The sequence below is a fragment of the Capra hircus genome, chromosome 25 (genome assembly GCF_001704415.2).
Source record: "Capra hircus breed San Clemente chromosome 25, ASM170441v1, whole genome shotgun sequence".
NCBI classification, from domain to species: domain Eukaryota; kingdom Metazoa; phylum Chordata; class Mammalia; order Artiodactyla; family Bovidae; genus Capra; species Capra hircus.
The window spans coordinates 32,503,184-32,523,957 of record NC_030832.1 but is presented as its reverse complement, the minus strand read 5'-3'; the positions used below and the strand labels follow the sequence as shown (position 1 = coordinate 32,523,957).

The window sequence follows — 20,774 nt, the reverse complement described above, 5'->3', positions numbered from 1 at the left end:
CATGGGATTCTCCAGGCAAGAGGACTGGAGTGGGTGGCCATTCCCTATTCCAGAGGATCTTCCCACCCAAGGACAGAACCCAGGTCTCCTGTATTGCAGGCAGATTCTTTTCCACTGAGCCACCATGACGACATCTTAGAAGAAAACAATATATAAGTCTTGCCTGTAAATATTCTAAGATTTATGAATACAAAGGATAAAATCCTTAACACCTACAGTATTTTGCAAAATCCTTCTGTAAATCCGTCCTGGCATTGACAAAAGCACGGCCTTTCTCTGTTCCAATAACAAACACGTCCGCTTCATACATTGCGATGCAGGCCACTTCCGCCTTGGACTTGGCCAGCTCTTTACACTGAAATGAAACACAGAGTTAAATGTTGTCTACATGGATGGATCCATATTTTTTGGGGCCAGGGAGGTCTGCTTTAAGAAAAAAATACAAAATTACACACACACACACACACACACACACACACAAGAAAAATCCCTAGCTAATTTTCCCCTGGTCCAGGATCCAATCCAGGCTTGCACTTTCTGTTTGCTGTCCCGTCTATCCAATCTCCTTCCATGTGGGACAGACAGATCTCATCTTTCTTTGTCTTGCAGGAGACTGACATTTATGGAAGTGCAGTGCAGCTATTTTCCAGGCGTCCTGAAATTTGGGTTTGTCCGACGCTCCCTCCTTAGAGGCATGAGTGTCTCGGAGGCAGTACTGCTGCTTCTGAGTACCTCCCACCAGGTAGCTCCAGAGGCCCCTCTGGCCCACCTCTGCCCGTGTTCCTGTTGGTCACTTGATTAAGGAGGTAGCTGTCAAGTTTGTCCACTTTTATAAAGTTCCTGATTGTTCTTTTTTTTAATCCATAAGCATCTTGTAATCAGATGCTTTGAGATTATGTAAGTTAGTTAGTTGTGTTCTACTCTTTGTGACCCCATGGACTATAGTCCACCAGGCTCCTCTGTCCATGGAAATCTCCAAGCAAGAATACTGGAGTGGGCAGCCATTCCCTTCTCCAGGGGGTTTTCCCCAACCCAGCAATCAGACCCAGGTCTCCTGCATGGCAGGCAGATTCTTTACCATCTGAGCCACCAGAGAAGCCCCTGAGGTTATGTAAATTGCCCCTCAAATGTTTACCCACTGGGTAAAGTTTATACTTTGGATGTAAATAGATGCATATAAATAGATTATTAATTGACCTTTGAATTTAAACAAAAAATATTTTCAAACAAGGTAACAGAAATGCTTGCATTAAATTTTCAGATCTGGAGAGCTTAGCTTTATACGATTCCATCCATAATGCAGGAAAACAGTTCTTAATTATCTGACAAGCCCATCATTCTTTCTTAAAAAGGGTATGTGTACACAAATAGGATTTAACACTGTAGCTGAATGTCAAAAGTGTTGGTGAAGTGTTTCGTAATTCAGCAGTGATCCAACCAGATGATGTTTTATAGAATTGCAAACCATCTCACCATGGACTCAAGAGCAGACACGAGGAACGTCACTACCATCCTGCTCTCCGAGGACTCCTCATTTGCAATGGGCAGGGTGGACACTGCAACTTGCGCCATAATCCCTAGGAGAGAGACGTATTAAGAAAGTGAGTGGTAGAAACTGTGTCCTGCTCAACTGGTTGAGAACTGGGAGGGTCCTCACAGGTGACCCAGTTCAAACCTTCCTTTAAAGCTGACACTTAAAAACAGTATATGGGGACTTCTCTGGTGATCTAGTGGTTAAGAATTCGCCTTCCAATGCAGGGAACTCTGGTTCGATCCCTGGTCAGGGAACTAAGGCCCCACAAGCCAAGGGGCAACTAAGTCTGCATGCTGCAACTAGAGAAGCTTGCTTGCCACAATGAAGACCCAGAGCACCTCCCACCCCCCAAAAAAGGACAGTATATGATCCAGTTGTCATGTATGGATGTGAGAGTTGGACCACAAAGAAAGCTAAGTGCCAAAGAATTGATGCTTTTAACTGTGGTGTTGGAGAAGACTCTTGAGAATCCTCTGAACTCCAAAGAGATCAAATCAATCCTAAAAGAAATCAACCCTAAATATTCATTGGAAGGACTGATGTTGAAGCTGAAGTTCCAATACTTTGGCCACCTGATGCAAAGAACTGATTCACTAGAAAAGACATTGATGCTGGGAAAGATTGAAGGCAGGAGGATAAGGGGATGACAGAGGATGAGAGGGTTGGATGGCATCACTGACTCGATGGACATGAGTTTGAGCAGGCTCTGGGAGTTGGTGATGGACAGGCAAGCCTGGTGTGCTGCAGTCCATCAGGTCAAAAAGAGTCGGACATGCCTGAGCGACTGAACAACAACAATATGATTTGCCTAAGATCGTGTATTTCCCACTAAACCTAGACATGTGTTTCATTAAATGAAGTCGGGTATTACACTAGAGAGGCAGCTTAACTATTTCTCAAGTGAGGAGGAGAGAAGGTAATGTCTCTTACTGATCCAGCATTGTTTTGTCTGATTCTAGCATTGTGATGACTGACACCACATTCCAGCCCACATACACAGAAAAAGGAGAGCAGTGGGTTTGTGTACTAGAGGCTGGAAGAGAGAAAAAACCCCTCCCTTCCTCTCCTGTTAGGACTTCTGCAATGAAGGCTCATGCTAATTTTTGCTAAATTCTATATCAAGTGAGCATTAGAAAGCTTCTTTGAAAAATTTTCTGCAGCACCAGAAAAAGTTCTTTGAAATACAGCATGCAGTGTATTAGTATCTGTCATGCCCTGTCCCTGCAATAGCTGACTTAATTATACTTGTAAGCAAAAGATAAACAGATCAACATAACTATGTGGGAGGAAGCCCAAAGATCCATGGGCCTGAAGTATGGTGGTCCTACAAGACTATTCAGAAATATTTGCAAATGTTTCTTCCTGAATTGATTTCTTGACTACTTGAAGGGGTATGGCCACATGCCCTGTGTTGGCCGAGGATGTCAGGGAAGTGACATCACTTCCACGCTGGGGATTCCACCATACTCCCTCTTCCTTTGCAGTTTGATCTGTTAGGTCCCATGTGATCAGGTTCCAGGGAAAAACGCAGATCAAACCCATGGCCAACTCACAAGAGACCTCCAGGGCAAGCAAGGAATCAATCCTTGCTCCTTGAATGCACCCAAATCTGGTGGTGTTTTAGACCATCGCTTACCCTGGCCAATCTGGATGGATAAACCATGCTGAAAAGGAACTCTAAAAATGTAACTACGCATCTAGCTAGACTTTCTGAAGCCACTGGAGGATCCTTGAGGATCTCTTATGTTAAAGTCAAAGCCTCCCTGAGAAAGAAAGACTAGCACACACAGAGCCTTAGGATGCAAATTGTTAGAATTAAAGTTTCTTTCTTTTTTTTTTACAACTCTGCCTATTATGAAATAGACCATAAGAATGTGACATCATACCGAGCAAGCGAGCTAAATCACTTCAGTTGTGTCCAACTCTTTGTGATGCTGTGGACAGCAGCCTGCCAGGCTCCTTGGTCCATGGGAATTCTCCAGGCAAGAATACTGGAGTGGGTTGCCGTGCCCTCCTCCAGGGGATCTTCCTGACCCAGGGATCGAACCCACAACTCTTACGTCTCCTGCATTTGCAGGCTGGTTTTTAACCACTAGTGCTACCTGAGAAGCCCAAGAACATGAATTAACAGGCATGACCTGGGCATGAACAGGTGAGGAAATACACTTCAATTTGAAGCTTTTATTTATTTAAAAATTGATTTATGTACTAGGCATGCCACTTAGGCATGCTGGATCTTAGATCTTAGTTCCCTGACTAGGGATGGAACCTGTGCTCTCTGCAGTGGAAGTTTGGAGTCCTAACTACTGGACCATCAGGGAAGTCCCAATTTGAATCTTTGAAGCAATTATCTTAAAATCAAGCCTTTGACTCTCTTCTTGTTATTACACCCCACTTGAGAACAAACAGAAGTTGGTGACTATTGCTGGTCATCACAAGGCCTCTGTTTCAGCAACAGAGCTGGAGTCGTAAAAAGCAGAAAACAGGATAACCTGGAAGAGATGGACGGATTCTTAGAAAAGTTCAATCTTCCAAGACTGAACCAGGAAGAAACAGAAATTAGGAACAACTCCAGTTACAAGCACTGAGATTGCAGCTGTGATCAAAAATCTCCCAAGAAACAACAGTGCAGGACCAGATGGCTTCACAGGAGAATTCCATCAAACATTTAGAGAAGAGCTAATGCCTGTCCTTCAAAAACTCTTTCAAAAAATTGCAGAGGAAGGAACACTTCCAAACTCATTCTACGAGGCCACCATCACCCTGATACCAAAACCAGACAAAGACAACACAAAAAGAGAAAACTACGGGCCAGTATCACTGATGAACATAGATGCAAAAATCCTCAACAAAATGTGAGCAAATATAATTCAGCAACACATCAAAAAGCTCATACACCATGATCAAGTTGGGTTTATTCTAGGGATGCATGAATTCTTCAATATATGCAAATCAATCAACGTGATGTACCATGTTAACAAATTGAAAGATAAAAACCACATGATATCTCTATAGATGCACAAAAAGCCTTTGACAAAAATCAGCACCCATTTATGATTAAAGCTCTTCAAAAAATGGGCATAGAAGGAACCTACCTCAACATAGTAAAGGCCATATATGATAAGCCTACAGCAAACATTATTCTCAATGGTGAAAAACTGGAAGTATTCCCCCTAAGATCAGGAACAGGACGAGAGTGTTCACTTTCACCACTATTATTCAACAGAGTTCTGGAAGTCCAAGCTACAGCAATCAAAGGAGAAAAAGAAATAAAAGGAATCCAGATCAGAAAAGAAGTAAAACTCTCACTGCTTGTGGATGACATGATACTGTACATAGAAGACCCTAAAGCCAGAAAATTACTAAAGCTATTCATTGAATTTAGCAAAGTTGCAGCATACGAAATCAACATACAAAAATCACTTGCATTTCTATATACTAACAATGAAAAGTCAGAAAGAGAAATTAAGGAATCAACCCCATTCACCATTGCAACAAAAAGAATTAAATATCTAGGAGTAAACTCACCTGAGGAGACAAAAGAACTGTACACAGAAAATTATAAGACACTGATGAAAGAAATCAAAGACGACATAAACAGATGGAGAGATAGTCCATGTTCCTGAGTAGGAAGAATCAACATTGTGAAAATGACTATACTACCGAGCACAATCTACAGATTCAATGTGATCCCTATCAAATTACCAATGACATTTTCCACAGAACTAGAACAAAAACTTTCACAATTCCAATGCAAATACAAAAGACCCCGAACAGCCAAAGCAGTCCTGAGAAAGAAGAATGGAGCTGGAGGAATCAACCTTCCTGCCTTCAGATTATACTACAAAGCTACAGTCATCAAGACAGTATGGCACTGGCACAAAAACAGAAACACAGACCAACGGAACAGGATAGAAAGCCCAGAAATAAGCCCATGCACCTACGGGTACCTTATTTTCAACAAAGGAGGCAAGAATATACAATGGGGCAAAGACAGCCTCTTCAATAAACTGGTGCTGGGAAAACTGGACAGCTACATGTAAAAGAATGAAATTAGAACACTTCCTAACACCATACGCAAAGATAAACTCAACATGGATTAGAGACCTAAATGTAAGACCAGAAACCATTAAACTCTTCGAGGGAAACATAGGCAGAACACTCGATGACCTAAGTCAAAGCAAGATCCTCTATGACCCACCTCCTAGAGTAACAGAAATAAAAACACAAGTAAACAAGCGGGACCTGAGTAAACTTAAAAACGTTTAAACAGCAAAGGAAACTATAAGCAAGGTAAAAAGACAATCCTCAAAATGGAAGAAAATAATAGCAAATGAAACAACTGACAAAGAATTAATTTCCAAAATATACAAGCAGTTCATACAACTCAATACCAGAAAAACAAACAATCCAGTCAAAAAGTGGGAAAAAGACTTAAACAGCCATTTCTCCAAAGACATACAGATGGCTAACAGACACATGAAAAGATACTCAACATTGCTCATTATTAGAGAAATGCAAATCAAAACTACAATGAGATATCACCTCACACCAGTCAGGATGGGTGCTATCAAAAAGTCTACAAACAATAAATGCTGGAGAGGGTGTGGAGAAAAGGGAACGCTCTTGCACTGTTGGTGGGAATGTAAACTGATACCGCCACTATGCAAGACAGTTTGGAGATTCCTTGAGAAACTAGGAATAAAACCACCATATGACCCAGCAATCCCACTGCCAGGCATATACCCCGAGGAAACCAAAATCGAAAAAGACACATGTATCCCGTTGTTCATTGCAGCACTATTTACAACAGCTAGAACATGGAAGCAACCTAGATGTCCAGCAACAGATAATGGATAAAGAAGTTGTGGTACAGATACACGATGGAATGTTACTCAGCATAAAAAGGAACGCCTTTGAGTCAGGTCTAATGAGGTGGATGAACTTAGAACCTATTATACAGAGTGAAGTAAGTCAGAAAGGGAAAGATAAATACCATATTCTAACGCACATATACGGAATCTAGAAAAATGGTACTAAAGAATTTACTTACAGGGCAGCAGTGGAGAAACAGACATAGAGAATAGACTTACGGACTTGGGGAGAGGGGAGGAGAGGGTGAGATGGATGGAGAGAGTAACATGGAAACTTACATTATCATATGTAAAATAGACAGCCAATGGGAATTTGCTGTATGGCTCAGGAAACTCAAACAGGGGCTCTGTATCAACCTAGAGGGGTGGGATGGGGAGGGAGGTTCAAAAGGGAGGGGATATATGTATACCTATGGCTGATTCATGTTGAGGTTTGACAGAAAACAACAAAATTCTGTAAAGCAATTATCCTTCAATTAAAAAAAAATTGAAAAAGAAAAAGCAGCAAGCAGCACCCAGCAGGCACTCATGTTAAGTCTTAGAAACTCTTTCCTCTAGCGGCTAGATTCCATGATTATCACTTAGCACATGAGACCAAGGAAATGCGTATCACAAAGTATGAAACCGCAAAGGCATGTTGTTTCCCACTTACCAGAATGTTCACTTAGATTATGCTCCATCCTTATTACTTCGGGAGCTCAGAATACTTTCATTCAAAATTCTTATTTTGCCTACTATCCCAGACAGAGAAAAAGGAGCAGACGCATTCTCAGATCAGAAACATGTTGATTTGTCCATGCAAAGCTAGAACCAGGGCAACTTTCTGCCTACCGCTGTTTCCACCTCTCACCTTCAATTGCCCTAGGTCTGCTAAGATGTCAGGGCTTCCTAGGTGGTGCTGGTGGTAAGAACCTGCCTGCCAATGCCGGAGATGTAAGAGACAGGAGTTTGACTACTGGGTTGGGAAGATCCCCTGGAGAGGGGCATGGCAACCCACTCCAGTATTCTTGCCTGGAGAATCCCCATGGACAGAGGAGCCTGGCAGGCTACAGTCCATGGGGCCCCAAAGAGTTGGACACAACTGAAGTGAGTTGGCACGCATGTATGCATTGCTACGATGTCGATCACATTCAGTGTGTGTTAAGGAATGGGGAAGGACAGGGTGGGACGAATTGAGAGTAGCAATGAGATATATACATTATCATGTGTAAAATAGATAGCCAGTAGGAAGTTGCTGTGTAACTCAGGAGCTCAGCCTGGTGCTCTGTGGAGCCCTAGAGGGGTGGGAGGGAGACTTAAGAGGGAGGGGATGTCTGTCTACACATGGTTGATTCATGCACAACAGGAACCAACACTCTGTAAAGCAATTATCCTTCAATTTAAAAAATTTTACAAAACATAATGGGAGGGACGCCATCCTAACAGCCTGTGGGAAGCCACAGGAGGCGAGCGCTCCCGCTCCATTCTCAAAACTTCCCGGGGCCATCTCAGTACTCTTTGATGGGAAGAGCCCTGGAGGCGGCGGAGTCCAGTTGGGCTCCGTGGGGAAGGCCGATTCTGTCTGGGGCTTTCTGCTCTCTAGAAGTGGCTGCATCTGGATCACTTCCCTGAGCGCCCTTAGTCAACACAGCGCGTGGGACATTCCCTGCACCCCTACCCCGTGACTGCGTCCGCTCCTCCGGCCTTTGCCAGGAAGAAACTGTCATCGCCCCGCCGCATTAGCGGTGACCACACACCAGGCCGGGTGGTGACATGAGCTTCCAGAGCACGAGGCCTGACGGGCGGGCCCTCCCAGAGCCAGGAGCAGGAAAGCCGGGCTGGGGGCGCCCCAGACCACCAACCAGCTCCGTGACCCCGGTGGGCCGCCTCCTCTCTGATCAGAGACACCCCATCACCTTCCAGGAAGGGTCTTTTCACCGCTGACCTTTTATGAGCTCCCTCGCCTTAAAATCAAGGGAACCACACATTTATAGGAGTCTATGCATATGTAATGTTCAGAACAGGGAAATCTACAGAGACAGAAGTAGACTGCGGGTTGCTTAAGGCTGGGAGGTGGGTAGATAAATGGTACAGGGTTTCTTTTCAGGGGTGATGAAACTATTCTAAAATTGTCTGTGGTTACGATTGCTCAACTATATGCATATATTAAAAGCCACTGAATTGTATACTTTAAATGGGTGAATTTTATTTCAAAAAAAGAAAGGTGGGGTTTCAGGGGTTACGACTTGGCGTTTTCACTGCCAGGTCAGGGGGTTCAATCCCTGGTCAAGAAACTAAGCTCCCAACAGGCTCAGCTGTGGGCCCAACAACAACAAAAAGCTATTAAGAAATCAAATGACAGGACTTTCCTGGTGGTCCAGTGGTTAAGACTCCACCCTTCCACTTCAAGGAAGGGGCTCGGGTGGATCCCTTTTGGGGAAATAAAGTCCTATATACTGTGCAGTGTGGCCAAAAAACTAAAAATTAGAAAGAAAATCCAAGGAAATCGAAGAGAAGTTGGATGGCGAGAAAGGAAATTAACACTCATCAAACGTACACCACACGCCAGTGCTTTTTTGATCAACCGATTCGCTACTCGCACACTGTCTAAGGTCCCATGCTAACACACAGGATGATTCGTGGAGCAACAGGGGCTGGGAATGCAGTGGAGGAGTGGATGGCAAACCAAGGAGCTCAGGGAGCTTAGATAAAGGATCTCCAAAGGCAGGAGCCCCACGATTAGAGAGGCCGTGTGTCCTGGGCTAGGACAGAACTCTTGCACCTGTCTTGTAGGTAAGTTATTAACAGTCCTCCCTTCTTTCCCTGGTGGCTCAGACAGTGAACCGTCTGCCTGCAGTGGGGGAAACCCAGGTTTGATTCCTGGCTCGGGAAGATCCCCTGGAGCAGGAAATGGCAACCCACTCCAGTCTTCTTGCCTGGAAAATTCCACGGACAGAGGAGCCTGGCTGGCTACAGTCCATGGGGTCACAAAGAGTTGAACACGACTGAGCCACTTCACCTCACTTCTCTCTCTCAAGCCCCTGGAAGATGCATTGTAACATGTTTACATGTGGGTGGTTTGTGAAACCAAAAAAAATAATCACTTGAACATGAAGTCATGTATCCTTAAAAAACATTTCTGTTGTTGTTGTTTTGGCCAAGGCGTGGCTTGTAGGATCTTAGTTCACTGAGTGTGTGTCTGTGTGCCCTGTCGCTCAGTTGTATCTGACTCCTTTTGTCCCCATGGACTGTAGCCCGCCAGGCTCCTCTGTCCATGGAATTCTCCAGGCAATAATACTGGAGTGGGTTGCCATGCCCTCCTCCAGGGGATCTTCCCGACCCAGGGATCGAACCCGGGTCCTCCACAGTAAAAGTGCCAAGTCCTAACCACTGGACAGCCAGGGAATTCCCCTTAAAAATATTTTTAAAAATTAAAGTACACTTTGCAAAAAGTTCAACCTTGTCTAAGGTATGGTTCTGTACATTTTTAGCAAACATAAAGTTATGTAGCCACCAACTGAAATCATGGTATGAACTGCTCCATCACACCCCAGATTCCTCCATGCCTCTTTGTCAACACCCCCACCCCAACTTCTGGCCAGAACTGATCTGTCTTCTGTCCCGTAGTCTTGCTTATTCCTAAATATCACATAAATGGAATCCTACCCTGTGCTGAGGCTGTATCAGTAATTTGTTGTTTGTGTTACTGAATATTCCACTGTAGAGATGAAATACAGTTAAATTAACCTTTTCGCTATTTACAGAACTTTTGGGCTGTCTGAAGTTTTTTGATGACTATGAATAAACCATAAATTAAAAGATGCTTGCTCCTTGGAAGCAAAGTGATGACCAACCTAGAGAGCATATTAAAAAGCAGAGACATTACTTTGCCAACAAAGGTCCATCTAGTCAAACCTATGGTTTTTCCAGTAGTCATGTATGGCTGTGAGAGTTGGACTATAAAGAAAGCTGAGCACCGAAGAATTGATGCTTTTGAACTGTGGTGTTGGAGAGTCCCTTGAGACAGCAAGGAGATCCAACCAGTCCATCCTAAAGGAAACCAGTCCTGAATATTCATTGGAAGGACTGATGCTGAAGCTGAAACTCCAATATTTTGGCCACCTGAGGCAAAGAACTGACTCATTTGAAAAGAGCCTGATGCTGATTGAAGGTGGGAGGAGAAGGGGATGACAGAGGATGAGATGGTTGAATGGAATCACTGGCTCAACGGACATGAGTTTGAGTAAACTCTGGGAGTTGGCGATGGTCAGGGAGGCCTGGCGTGCTGCAGTTCATGGGGTCATAAAGAGTTGGACATGACTGAGCAACTGAACTGATGAATAAAACCACTATTGTGTCAACCTAAGGTCTCATTTCTGTTGCGTAAACACCTAAGAGTGGGATTGCTGGGTCATATATCTTGAGGTTTTTTTGGTTTGTTTTTTTAGCTTCAAAAGAAGTGAAACTGTTTTCCAAAGTGGTTGTACCATTTTGTATTCCTACCACTTTTGTTGTTGTTCAGTTGCTAAGTCATGTCTGACTCTTCTTGACCCCATGGACTGCAGCAGGCCAGGCTCCCCTGTCCTGCATTATCTCCTGGAGCTTGCTCAAATTCATGACCATTGAGTCAGTAATGCTACCTCACCATCTCATCCTCTGCCACCCTCTTCTTCTTTTGCCTTTAATCTTTCCCAGCATCAGGATCTTTTCCAATTCCTACCACTAATATATGAGAATATAGTGAAAGGAAAGTCGATCAGTTGTGACTGACTCTTTGTGACCCCACGGCCTATACAGTCCATGGAATTCTCTAGGCCAGAAGATAGGAGTGGGTAGCCTTTCCCTTCTCCATGGGATCTTCCCAACCCAGGGATCGACCCCAGGTCTCCCACATTGCAGGCGGATTCTTTACCAGCTGAGTCATAAGGGAAGCCCAAGAATCCTGGAGGAGGTAGCCCTTCCCTTCTCCAGGAGATCTTCCTGACCCAGGAATTGAACCAGGGTCTCCTGCATTGCAGGCGGATTCTTTACCAACTGGGCTGCCAGGGAAGCCCTATGAGAATATATCCCTACCACTAATATGTGAGAATTCCAGCTGCTCTGCATCCTTGTCAACATGCAGTATTGTCAGCTTTAAAAAATTCTTTTTAGCAACTTTAATAGGTGGGTAGTGATATCACTTCGCAGTTTTGTTGACAATTTCCCAATGACTAAAAGTGCTAGGCATCTTTCATGTGCTCTTCTGCCATCCATATAGCGTATTCAGTGAAATGTCCTGTTCAGATTTTTTGTCCATTTTCAAACTAGATTGTCTGCTTATTTTTATTATTGAGTTTATACATTCTTTATATTTTCTGGATACAAATCTTCTACGTGTGATGGGCAAAATATTGGGCTGGCCAGAAAGTTCATTCAGGTTTTTCTCTAAGATGGTATGGAAAAATCTAAATGAACTTTTTTTGGCCAACCCAATATTTTCTATATTGGGAAATGTAGCAACCCAATGTTTTGCTATAGGGAACAGTATACAGAGATAACTGATAAAACTTTATGATGTTTATCAGTAATCTAAGGATGATGTGGCCACAGATACTTTATCTCAAATGGTTCAGAAAAAATAAAACTTCGTACTACACTTGTAATTTTTCTGTAAGTTTGATACTGTTTCAAATTTCTAAAAATTATTTTTTAAGCTTACATCAAATATACACACATTTCTGTCTCTTAAAATAGTACAGTCAATGGGTTTTATAATTCCTTTAACAAGTATTTAAACTGTATCATCAAGAATTCAGATTAAACTACTTCATGTGAAAGTCCCAACTTGAAGTAATTTTTATTTGTGCAAAATCTATCTATTGGCAAAGACAGAATTTCACTTCTATTTCTTGTCTATATTTTTACACATCACCTGCATTACTTTGTTGAAATATTAAAATCTCTTTCCTATCGTAAGTTATAGAAATCTCACAAGGATTTTTAAATCACCTTTTAAATATAGCAAACATTGGTCAACTTTTATCTTGCTGTTGATGTTTAGTCACTAAGTCTTGTCTGACTCTTTGCAACCCCCTGGACTGCAGCCCACCAGGCTCCTCTCTCTGTCTATGGAATTCTCCAGGCAAGAATACTGGAGTGGATAGCCATTCCTTTCTCCAGTAGATCTTCCTGACTCAGGGACTGAACCTGTGTCTCCTCCATTGCAGGCAGATTCTTTACCATCTGAGCCATTATTTAAAACTGTGATGAAGAAGCTGATAGTCTTTTTATTATTAATATTATTTTCTTATGTGGATCACTTTGAAAGTTTTTACTGAATTTGTTACAATACTGTTTTATGGTTCAGTTTTTTGGCTGCCCTCCCCGACCAGGGATCAAACCCGGACCTCCTACATTGGAAGTTGAAGTGTCAACCATTAGACTGCCAGGGAAGTCCAAAGAAACTGATATTCTTGACCATCACCTTTCTGAGTCAATTAATTCAAATACTGCTTAAAAATAAGACTATGTCTCATTTGGCAGAGTTGTGTCTTACAACGGAAGTAGGGACACCAAAAGGTAAATTCAAGTACGGTCAACACTGTGGGAGGAAGCAGTGAACACCTTTCCCAGGGGGAACACTTTTCTTCTACGATTTCTTTAATTGTTTAGGAGAGAGGCTTTTCTGACTCTTAATCTGCCCAAGCAACTTTGCCGACACTGCGCACTTTTTCGGGTAAGTGGTTCTGAAATATGTCAGCCACCCTTGGCAGGCTCTGCGCTGCCTATCACCCGTCCACCCCCTCTTTGGGGGTGGTTTCCCTTTTGGCTTAGAATTTTGCCATTGACAGATATGTCCTTAGAGTTCATGTCTTCCAGCCACAACTTTAATACTTTTCAGCCTCTCTCAAGCCTTCTCCTGGCTGGTCACTTAGCAACCTCTGGAGCCCTCAAGGCCACAGTTTGCTAACTCTCCTGTCCACGGCATGAATTCTGGATTCATCGTGACCTTGCTGTGATCTCTTGCTAAGTCCCTCAGAGCCAGTTTTTCCTGCAGCGTTGACCTGGGTCATTGTTTCCACCATTAATTATCCAATGATGTAGTGAGGGGCCATAATGTATGAAAACTACACATTTTAAAATAATATAATCAGACTTGATGTTGTGAGATGCTCACACTGACAGCTACCAGAGATGAGCCCACTTAAAGGACTGGCATATTCCAGCCTCTTATTTTATGCTCCCATCCAATCTGTAATTATACCACAATAGTCTCTGAGAGGACTGTGATGCCAAAACTTTAACAGAGAATAAAATAATAGGCAGAATGAAACTAGTTGGAACTCAAAAAAGATTTTATCAGTGGGCATCAATGGTAGTAATTTTAAAAAATGAATGTTTTATAATTTAATTCTAAAAGTGAATGTTTTATAATTATCACCTACTTGCACCCTTTACTTAACAACAAATGGAGGCAGGAACTTTGTCTTTTATACTTTACACTTTAGAACACATCATGCGTTAATAGCACATCAAAACTAACGAACCATGATTATAAGCTAATTTGGTGGTTTCTCACCTTGAGAACACTGAGGAAAAAAAAGAAATCACTGCATTCTAATAAAGCTAAAAGTCCTAGACAATGAGAGCTAGTACCACAGAGTTCAAACTCCCAAAGCCAATATAGTGATTGAAATTCAAAGCCCTGGGTATGTTCATTTAGATCACAGATTTTACACTGTGCTTAACTTTTTGCTTTTTTAAAACTGGAGATGTAAACTGAAACAACTCTCAAATCTCTTAGCTCTCCCAGAAATCTTTGAGGCCTTTCCTTTTCAATGTTATATTTTACCAATGAAAAGCAAACATCAAAACCAGACTGCCTCCTATTTTGGTAAATAAAGTTTTACTGGAACACAGCCACACTCATTGGTTTACGTCTTGTCCGTTGGCTGTTTTTCCGCAAAGGCAGGGTTGCAGGTGACAGAGACCGCATGCCCTCAGAGCTGGAAATATTTATTATCTGACCCCTTACAAAAAAAAGTTTGCCCATCCCTCTTCTAGATTTCATTTCCACCACTTATAATTTTCAGCATTTGGAACAGCATCCACTCCATGTATCAAAACTCTGAAATACTGAGACAGACGTCTGCTTTGCTTTTTAAGCTGTTTCCAGATTTTTCTTTTCAAAGGTTAATTTTTTTCAGGTCCCTGAGGCCTTGATTGTATTTAGCAAGTTCCTAAAGTGCCACCTTCTCCCAGGTCTACAGTAAATGGAAACTGCAAACGTAAGCGGACCTATTCATCATTCAACAGAAACATACTGAAGTGGTCAAGCGGTCCAAACTCCCAGTTATAAAATCAGTACGTTCTGAGGATGTCACAGACAGCTTGGTGACAACAGTTAATAATGCGGGCATGTGTGCCCAGTCGTGTCTGACTCTTTGAGACCCCGTGGACTGTAGCCCGCCAAGTTCCTCTGTCCTTGCGCTCTCCCAGGCAGGAATACAGGAGTGGGTTGCCATTTCCTTCCACAGGGGATCTGCTTGACCCAAGCATCCAACTCATATCTCCTGCATCTCCGGCATCAGCAGGTGAATTCTTTACCACTGAGCCACCTGGGAAGCCCATAGCTAATAATACTGTACTGTATATTTGAAAGGTGCTGAGAGAACTGATCTTACCACGAGAAAAAACAATTGCAACTGTGATGTGACGGATGTTCACCAGTCATTTCACAATACATACATATGTCAAATCACTATGTTGTACTCCTAAAACTAACAGAACGTTATATGTCAATTATATCTCAATCTGAGAAAAAATATTCTAAAAAAAAGAATAATAACAAATTTCAAGACAACAAGGACTCTTCTGGAAGGATCGAGGAGTATGGAAAAGAACTAGAAATATTACGTATTTTCAATGACAAAAAATGAAAAAAAAAAACCTAGTTAAAATTAAATGCTTAACAAATAGTCAAGTACTTCAGTTTAGCTGAACGAATGCTTAAAACTTTTAAAAATGTAATGCGCACCAGCTGTATGAAAACATATACTGCTGACAGGAAGGACAAGGGAGAAACAAAAGTGAATAAAATCCACACCCTGTGCTCTGGAGTGAGACACAGCAGCAAAGACACAGCAGAATGGCAGGTGATGAAGACAAAATGGGAGCCAGATGGCCCTGAAATGGTCTAAGCTGCTGAGTCAAGAACGTCCGGGATGAGAACGAAGGCATGTGAGCAAGTTCTAAAACCTGAGAAAAAGTGAAGAGACCATCCAGGCTGCAGGTGTGGGCAAAGACCCAGAGCGCTGGGCAGCAAACACTGGGGCTAAATAACAGGAAGGCAGGAAGAACAGGGACCCACTCCAAATGGACTGACGCCTGCAGCTGCCTGGTGCCAAGCCGTGTGTCCTCTGAAGGCAAGGTGGCTGGTCACGCAGACCAAACCTTCCTCTCCAAATGTAAGAAAGGAGAAGAGCCTGCTCAGTTCTTCACATGCAGCTGTGAGCAATACCCAGTTTCCCAATTCCCAATCTTGTATCTTCATATCGGCTTACTTCAAATTACCAGCAGGAAATGAAACAGTGACATTTTCAGCCCAGCAATTCCACTCCTTGGCAGGTACTCAAGAGTTGAAAACAAATGCACACACACACACAAACGTGAACATGGCTGTTCACCGCAATATTCATAATAGCCAAACAGTGGAAAAAATTTTTTAAAATTCATCATTTGACAGAAAATGAAAATGTGGTATACCCCCCATACAATGGATTATTAGTCAGCCATAAGAAGGAATGAATGAATGAAGCCAGATCCCAAAGATCCTTTGATGATCCTGTGCTTAGGAACGATGTGGAACAAGAACTATTTGGAATGTCAGAGACATAGGGACAGAATGAATATTGGCAGTGTCCACGGCTGGGGTGGGAAAGGGGAACGACTGTCTTAATGGATTCAGCATTTCTTTGGGGGTGATGAAAATGTAAGGTCTGTCTAATCCAGGCTATGGTTTTTCTAGTAGTCATGTATGGATGTGAGTTGGATTGCGAAGAAAGCTGAGTGCTGAAGAATTGATGCGTTTGAACTGTGGTGTTGGAGAAGACTCTTGAGAGTCTCTTGGACTGCAAGGAGATCCAACCAGTTCTTCTAAGGGAGATCAATCCTGGGTGTTCATTGGAAGGACTGATGTTGAAGCTGTAACTCCAATACTTTGGCCACCTCATGCGAAGAGCTGACTCATTGGAACAGACCCTGATGCTGGGAGGGATTGGGGGCAGGAGAAGAAGGGGACGACCGAGGATGAGATGGCTGGATGGCATCACCGACTCGATGGACATGAGTTTGGGTAAACTCTGGGAGTTGGTGATGGACAGGGAGGCCTGGCGTGCTGTGATTCATGGGGTCGCAAAGAGTCGGATACGGCTGAGCGACTGAACTGAACTGAAATGTTCTGTAATTAGTGGTGATGGCTGCATAACTGTGAATAAACAATAATCACTGAACTATACGGGGCTTTCCAGGTGGTGCTAGTGGTCAAGAACCCGCCTAGGAGGCCAAGAGCCATGGGTTCGATCCCTGGGTTGGGCAGATCTCCTGGAGATGGCAACCCACTCCAGTATTCTTGCCTGGGAAATCCCACGGACAGCGAAGCCTGGGGGGCTCCATTGGGTCGTTGAGTCGACACGACTGAAGCGATTTAGCACCTCAGACACACTAAACTACACACTTTTATAAAGGTGAATTTCATGGAGTGTCAATAAAGCTGCCATTAAACAGCAAGGACGGGGTTAACAGCCCTCCAAGCCTTTTTTCTCCTTTACATCTAAATCATAACCGTGACGGAGTGTAGTTCAGGACCAGAGATTCTTCTTCCGGCCTCTGGACTGGTTTTCTGCTCACAAGCCGGCCGCGGGTGGCCGCCCAACTGGACACACCCACGACAAAACCCAGGTCGCGCGGAACTCGGCAACGAGCGCGACAGGAGGCAAGGGATCGGAACGCCTCCGCCGGGGAGCTGGACGCAGTTACCAGGCAACAGCGGCTAACCCGCCCCCACCACCTAACCAATCACGCACTTCCGCACGCAGCGCAGTATCCCCGCGTACGACCGCCGGAGCGTGACCTCCGGCACAGCGGGCCCTAGAGTCCAGAGCCGGCAAGCACCCGCCCCCACTGCCACCGCTCAGCCAATCAGGAGGGAAAGGGATGCGCGTTCCGTGCGTGCGACCGTTGCCCCCGCGCCTGGGCTTCCTCGCCCCACCCCCACTGCTTGGGCCCTTCCCGCCGGGAACTGGTTCGGGGGGCCCGTCGGGCCGCCGGAGGAGGGGGGGCTTGCAGCGCACGCCTGGGTGGGTAGCCTCCCCAGGCTTCCCCTCCGCCAGGTCTGCGGGACGAGAAAGTTCCAAGCAAAGCACCCGCTCTTAATGGCGGCTGCGGCGGGGGCGGGATACGCACCTGAGGTCCCCGCCGGCGGGCAGCGCCCGGCCGGCCGCGGGGTCTGAGGTCTGGGCCACCTGGGAGTGCCTGGCGCCGAGTGCGGCCTGCCGCGACCGTCTGGAGGCGAGGGCTCGGCGTTGTGGGCGGCGGCCGGAGCCCTGCTCTCCACTATCCCTCCTTTTTCTTTCTTTCTTTTCCTTTTTTTTTTTTTTTTGGCTTCCTGGAAGGCAGCCTGGACTCGTGTGTCCGCAGCGCCCCAAGTGGGAGTTGCCGTTTCCGGTGCCGTGGAATCCACTTCAGCTGCACATTGAGTTTGTTGGAAGTCGCTTAGTCCCGCGCTGTTCAGGGCCAGAAGTGCTTGTCCATCTCCAGCCTTTGATGCGTGTCTGCACGTGTCGCCCGCCGCCCCCGACACCGCCTCCAAACGTGGATGTCCTTTCTTGCTCTTATTTAATTTTACACTTTTTCGCATGATTGCAGTTTGTAGCTTTAAGCGGTGAGGTCATAGCTCCAGTGACCTGTGAATCTGCCTTAAAGCCATTGAGTTACATTGTAATACTGTTAACAGTTGTGTCCTGACCTTTTGATGGGACTCAGTGACCTTACTGGGCTTCCCTGGTGGCTCAGAGGTTAAAGCGTCTGCCTGCAATTCAGGAGACATGGGTTCGATCCCTGGGTTGGAAAGATCCCCTGGAGAAGGAAATGGCAACCTACTCCAGTATTCTTGCCTAGAGAAACTCATGGACGGAGGAGCCTGGTGGGCTACAGTCCACGGGGTCGCAAAGAGTCGGACACGACTGAGCGACCTCACTCACTCACTCAGTGACATTACTAAGGAGTCGAGAGCTGTCCTCCTGATGGTGCTGGTGTCCTCCTGATGGTGCTGGTTCTCCAGCAGAGTCAAGTATTACTTTAGTGTTGTTTAATCAAAGTCCGTTACATTTTTATTTTAAATATGCCAAAAGGAGAGTTGCTGCTGTTGTCAGTAGCTAAGTCGTGTCCGACTCTTAAGACCCCACAGACTGCAAAAGAATAGGGTAATAGAAACCGTTTACCCATTGCTCAGATTTACATAGCATGCCTTATTTTAAAGGACTATTTAGACACAATTGAAGACACTGTTCTCATTCCTTTTTCTTTACTATCTTAGAGTTCTAATACACATTTTCTTTTGCAGAAAGGCAAGTGTCCCAAATTCCCTGAACTTTTTTTTTTGTGAGTGGCTAACAAGGGTATTGAGCATTACTTTACTAGCATGAGATGAGTGCAATTGTGCGGTAGTTTGAGCATTCTTTGGCATTGCCTTTCTTTAGGATTGGAATGAAAACTGACCTTTTCCAGTCCTGTGGCCACTGCTGAGTTTTCCAAATTTGCTGGCATATTGAGTGCAGCACTTTCACAGCATCATCTTTCAGGATTTGAAATAGTGAACGGTGAACTTCCATATGTTCAAGCTGGTTTTAGAAAAGGCAGAGGAACCAGAGATCAAATTGCCAACATCCGCTGGATCATAGAAAAAGCAAGACAGTTCCAGAAAAACATCTATTTCTGCTTTATTGACTATGCCGAAGCCTTTGACTGTGTCGATCACAGTAAACTGTGGAAAATTCTGAGAGAGATGGGAATACCAGACCACCTGATCTGCCTCTTGAGAAACCTACATGCAGGTCAGGAAGCAACAGTTAGAACTGGACATGGAACAACAGACTGGTTCCAAATAGGAAAAGGAGTGTGTCAAGGCTGTATATTGTCACCCTGCTTATTTAACTTCTATGCAGAGTACATCATGAGAAACGCTGGACTGGAAGAAGCACAAGCTGGAATCAAGATTGCCGGGAGAAATATCAATAACCTCAGATATGCAGATGACACCACCCTTATGGCAGAAATTGAAGAGGAACTAAAAAGCCTCTTGATGAAAGTAAAAGAGGAGAGTGAAAAAGTTGGCCTAAAGCTCAACATTCAGAAAACGAAGCTCATGGCATCTGGTCCCATCACTTCATGGGAAATAGATGGGGAAACAGTGGAAACAGTGTCAGACTTTATTTCTTTGGGCTCCAAAATCACTGTAGATGGTGACTGCAGCCATGAAATTAAAAGATGCTTACTCCTTGGAAGAGAAGTTATGACCAACCTAGATAGCATATTCAAAAGCAGAGACATTACTTTGCCAACAAAGGTCCATCTAGTCAAGGCTATGGTTTTTCCAGTGGTCATGTATGGATGTGAGAGTTGGACTGTGAAGAAAGCTGAGTGCCAAAGAATTGATGCTTTTAACTGTGGTGTTGGAGAAGACTCTTGAGATTCCCTTGGACTGCAAGGAGATCCAACCAGTCCATCCTAAAGGAGGAGACCAGTCCTGGGTGTCCATTGGAAGGACTGATGCTGAGGCTGAAACTCCAATACTTTGGCTACCTCATGCAAAGAATTGACTCATTTGACAAGACCCTGATGCTGGGAGGGATTGGGACAGGAGGAGAAGGGGATGACAGAGGATGAGATGGCTGGATGGCATCACGGACTCAATGCACATGAGTTTGATTGGACTCTGGGAGTTGGTGATGGACAGGGAGGCCTGGCGTGCTGCGATTTATGGAGTCGCAAAGAGTCGGACACGACAGAGTGACTGAACTGAACTGAACTGAACCAGGGTATTCGAGAAGGAAATGGCAATCCACTCCAGTACTCTTGCTTAGAAAATCCCATGGACGGAGGAGCCTGGTAGGCTGCAGTACAGGCGGTCGCTAAGAGTTGGACACGACTGAGCGACTTCACTTTCACTTTTTACTTTCATGCATTGGAGAAGGAAATGGCAACCTGCTCCACTGTTCTTGCCCGCAGAATCCCAGGGACGGGGGAGCCTGGTGGGCTGCCGTCTATGGGGTCGCACAGAGTCGGACATGACTGAAGCGACTTAGCAGCAGCAGCAGCAACAAGGGTATGCTTCCTAGGAGATACTATTT

At 44.4% G+C, this 20,774-nt stretch overlaps 1 protein-coding gene across 4 annotated transcripts in view; it reads right to left on the bottom strand.

Moving 5' to 3' along the window:
• The window catches only part of LOC102190194 (general transcription factor II-I repeat domain-containing protein 2), a 48,470-nt gene extending 30,167 nt beyond the window's left edge, over nucleotides 1-18,303 (bottom strand). For 3 of the 4 annotated variants that reach the window (XM_018040746.1, XM_018040747.1, XM_018040748.1), the window contains exons 1-3: nucleotides 17,830-18,298; nucleotides 1,474-1,577; nucleotides 217-355 (exon numbers count right to left, since the gene is read on the bottom strand). In XM_018040746.1, the coding sequence (XP_017896235.1) occupies nucleotides 217-355; nucleotides 1,474-1,577; nucleotides 17,830-18,283 (697 nt within the window). In that variant the 5' untranslated portion in view covers nucleotides 18,284-18,298. Of the gene's footprint in view, nucleotides 1-216; nucleotides 356-1,473; nucleotides 1,578-17,829 lie in introns of all 4 variants that reach the window. The other variant, XM_018040749.1, reaches the window with a different exon arrangement.